Source organism: Rhizophagus irregularis, chromosome 24 (genome assembly GCF_026210795.1).
Source record: "Rhizophagus irregularis chromosome 24, complete sequence".
Taxonomy (NCBI): domain Eukaryota; kingdom Fungi; phylum Glomeromycota; class Glomeromycetes; order Glomerales; family Glomeraceae; genus Rhizophagus; species Rhizophagus irregularis.
In genome coordinates, this window is record NC_089452.1 from 725,560 (window position 1) to 728,115 (window position 2,556).

The 2,556-nt window shown below is 27.4% G+C and overlaps 1 protein-coding gene across 1 annotated transcript; it reads left to right on the plus strand.

The window, feature by feature from the left end:
- Nucleotides 1–1,597: 1,597 nt before the first annotated feature.
- Nucleotides 1,598–1,849, plus strand: OCT59_015879 (uncharacterized protein; the record flags this gene model as incomplete). The annotated part of the gene is made up of 1 exon (XM_066132112.1): nucleotides 1,598–1,849. One exon carries the CDS (start codon nucleotides 1,598–1,600, stop codon nucleotides 1,847–1,849), a length of 252 nt encoding a protein of 83 aa, XP_066003135.1.
- Between the last annotated feature and the right edge of the window lie 707 nt (nucleotides 1,850–2,556).

Sequence of the window (2,556 nt, forward strand, 5' to 3'; positions counted from 1 at the left end):
CTTAAGGATCACTTTGAACATAAATTGCGGTAAATAAAACAAAATATTTTTTTTTCATTTTTTTAGGAAACTTTTCAGATCTTTGGACGCATGAGATGAGATTTGGTGGAAAAGGTTTTTTAAATGACCTTTTTATGGAATATTTTGCTACTTTTTATTTCTTTTTTTAGGATATTGACTATGAGGTAACTTTTCTAAGCTTAGGAATATTATTGAGTATCGTAAGAATTGATTTAGGCCGCAAAACCAACCTGTTAGACTAAAGACGAGTACTATTGTTCAAAGATCAAGACCAAATTAATCTATATCAAATCGGACACTGGACACGTGAGATTTTGGTTGAAAATAAGTTTGTGTAAAATTTCGGATTATTTCATATCTTCTACTTTAATTCGTTGTGAATTTTCTATTTTTTTTTCTAAATTATTATTTTGATCAAACATTTATTACACTTCTTGTTTATCTTCTTAGACGGATTATTTGGTTTAGTACATGGAATTCTTACTTTAAACATTTTGGTTTGCTTTATTTAGACGGGTCTAGACGCATGAAAAAGTTGGATATTTCTTTTTAGGCAGCCAGTTCTTCGGGCCCCTGGACCTCCTTAGGCATGTTGATTCTTGATAAGTATTTTTTCCTTTTAATTTGTACAATTTAACAACGGAACAGGTACTCACACTTCGTATTTTTTTCTTAGATAGCCTCTTCTGATTTCATTTCACAAGATTTTGGGATTTTTTTCATTTTTCTTTAATATTATTGACGTCTAAATGATGAAAAAAAGAATGAAGAATAGTGAAGGAGAAACAAAGTAGCTGCACGAAAAAAGTAAAAGAAAAGAAGAAACTTGATTGCAAGGAAAGAGAGAAGAGAGAAAGCTTCTGTCATTGGTAAGATTGGAAGCATATTTCGTTGAACTACTACTAAAAAATATATATGGGGGAATAGCAGAAAGAAAGTAGAGAGGAAAGAAATGAGGTAATATAGTGGATACATCTATTAAGGAAGTGAGTCTATTACTGAAATAAAATAATAACTTCAATTCTTTACCTGCAGACGCATCTAAAGATTTATTACATCAGAAACATGTGTTCAAATCGGGTTCCCACCTTGTTATAGTTGTGTCACCAGGGGCGCTATGTCAACGGAAATTTAGTACGTTGATCGCTTAAAAATCCGTGGCTATCCAATTATAACAAGAGGAAAGAAAAAAAGTTAAGTAATACAGTTAGCGCAACTTTAAAATTATCTATACTATGATCCACAGGAATTCACACTAGATAACTGATATATATTTATAATGTATAATATATTTATAATGTGTATTTTATATATTATTTATACATGTTAATAAATTAATATTACAATTACGAAAACGTGACATTAATTTTACAATACAGTATTAATAATTACATATAAAAAAGTGGCTCATATACGGCACAAGGTTAGATATAAAAATGGTATAAATCTATGTACAAAAATAGCTTGAAGCTGGACTACAACTTGGATAAGTTTAAAATAAATGCAGTACAAATTTTGTGCCAAACGGGCTCACTATATAGTGCATAACTTATGGATATGAATTTGGTACAAATTGATGCGAAAACTTTTTATTGGGCTTATATTGAGTGTTTGTCAAGGGAAACGTCCTGAAATTATAAAAAATACTCCAGAATGTTATATTAATTTAATGAAAAAATGTTGGGATTCAGATCCTTCCAATAGACCAACTATAGCAATACTTGAAAATGTTATATCTGAATGGATTATATATGTTAATGATATTGATGTAGTAGATGGAAATTATACCTTTGAGGTTTCTGATATTGATAATCAATTAAAAAAATGATATGTTAGAATTTGTAAAAACAAATGAAACTTTAGAACAAGAACAAGCAAATACTACTATCATACAACCTCATCCACAAGCACATTATACAAGTCGCAATGTTACAGAAGAAATAGAAAAGTCTAAGGATGTTAGTGAAAACTTTGTTCAAGAAAATTCTGAGTTGCTGGAATGTGTAGTTAAAATTTAAAAATCAATAATAATAATTCTGTTATTTATTCTTTATTTGTTGGATTATTTGCCAGTTGTTATATGGAAATGTTTATATTATTTGTTTTTACAGTTTTATAATAAAATAACAAGAAATAAACATGTTTAAATACATGCTACTTATTAAATAATATGTTTATTTTCATTTGCAATTTGTTTAGCAAATTTAAGTTTCAAAAAATATCTTTGCATAAATTCTGTATAATTTAGTGACTGAAAATATCATGTATTATAAAATATTCTGTACCTGTATAATTTGAATAATTTGTATAATTTCTATATTATAGCAATATACAGGTTTATTTGAATTATTGATAAATTTGCGACATGATACTAAGTAAAATTATAAGTTGAATTTATAATGAATATAATGTAGCAAATTATAATTCGAACTTGTAATTTGATACAATCTATAAGTGAATATGCCAATAAATGAAATAATCACTTATCACCATAACAGAGAATAAATAAAAGATGTTGATGTAAAAAACAAAACT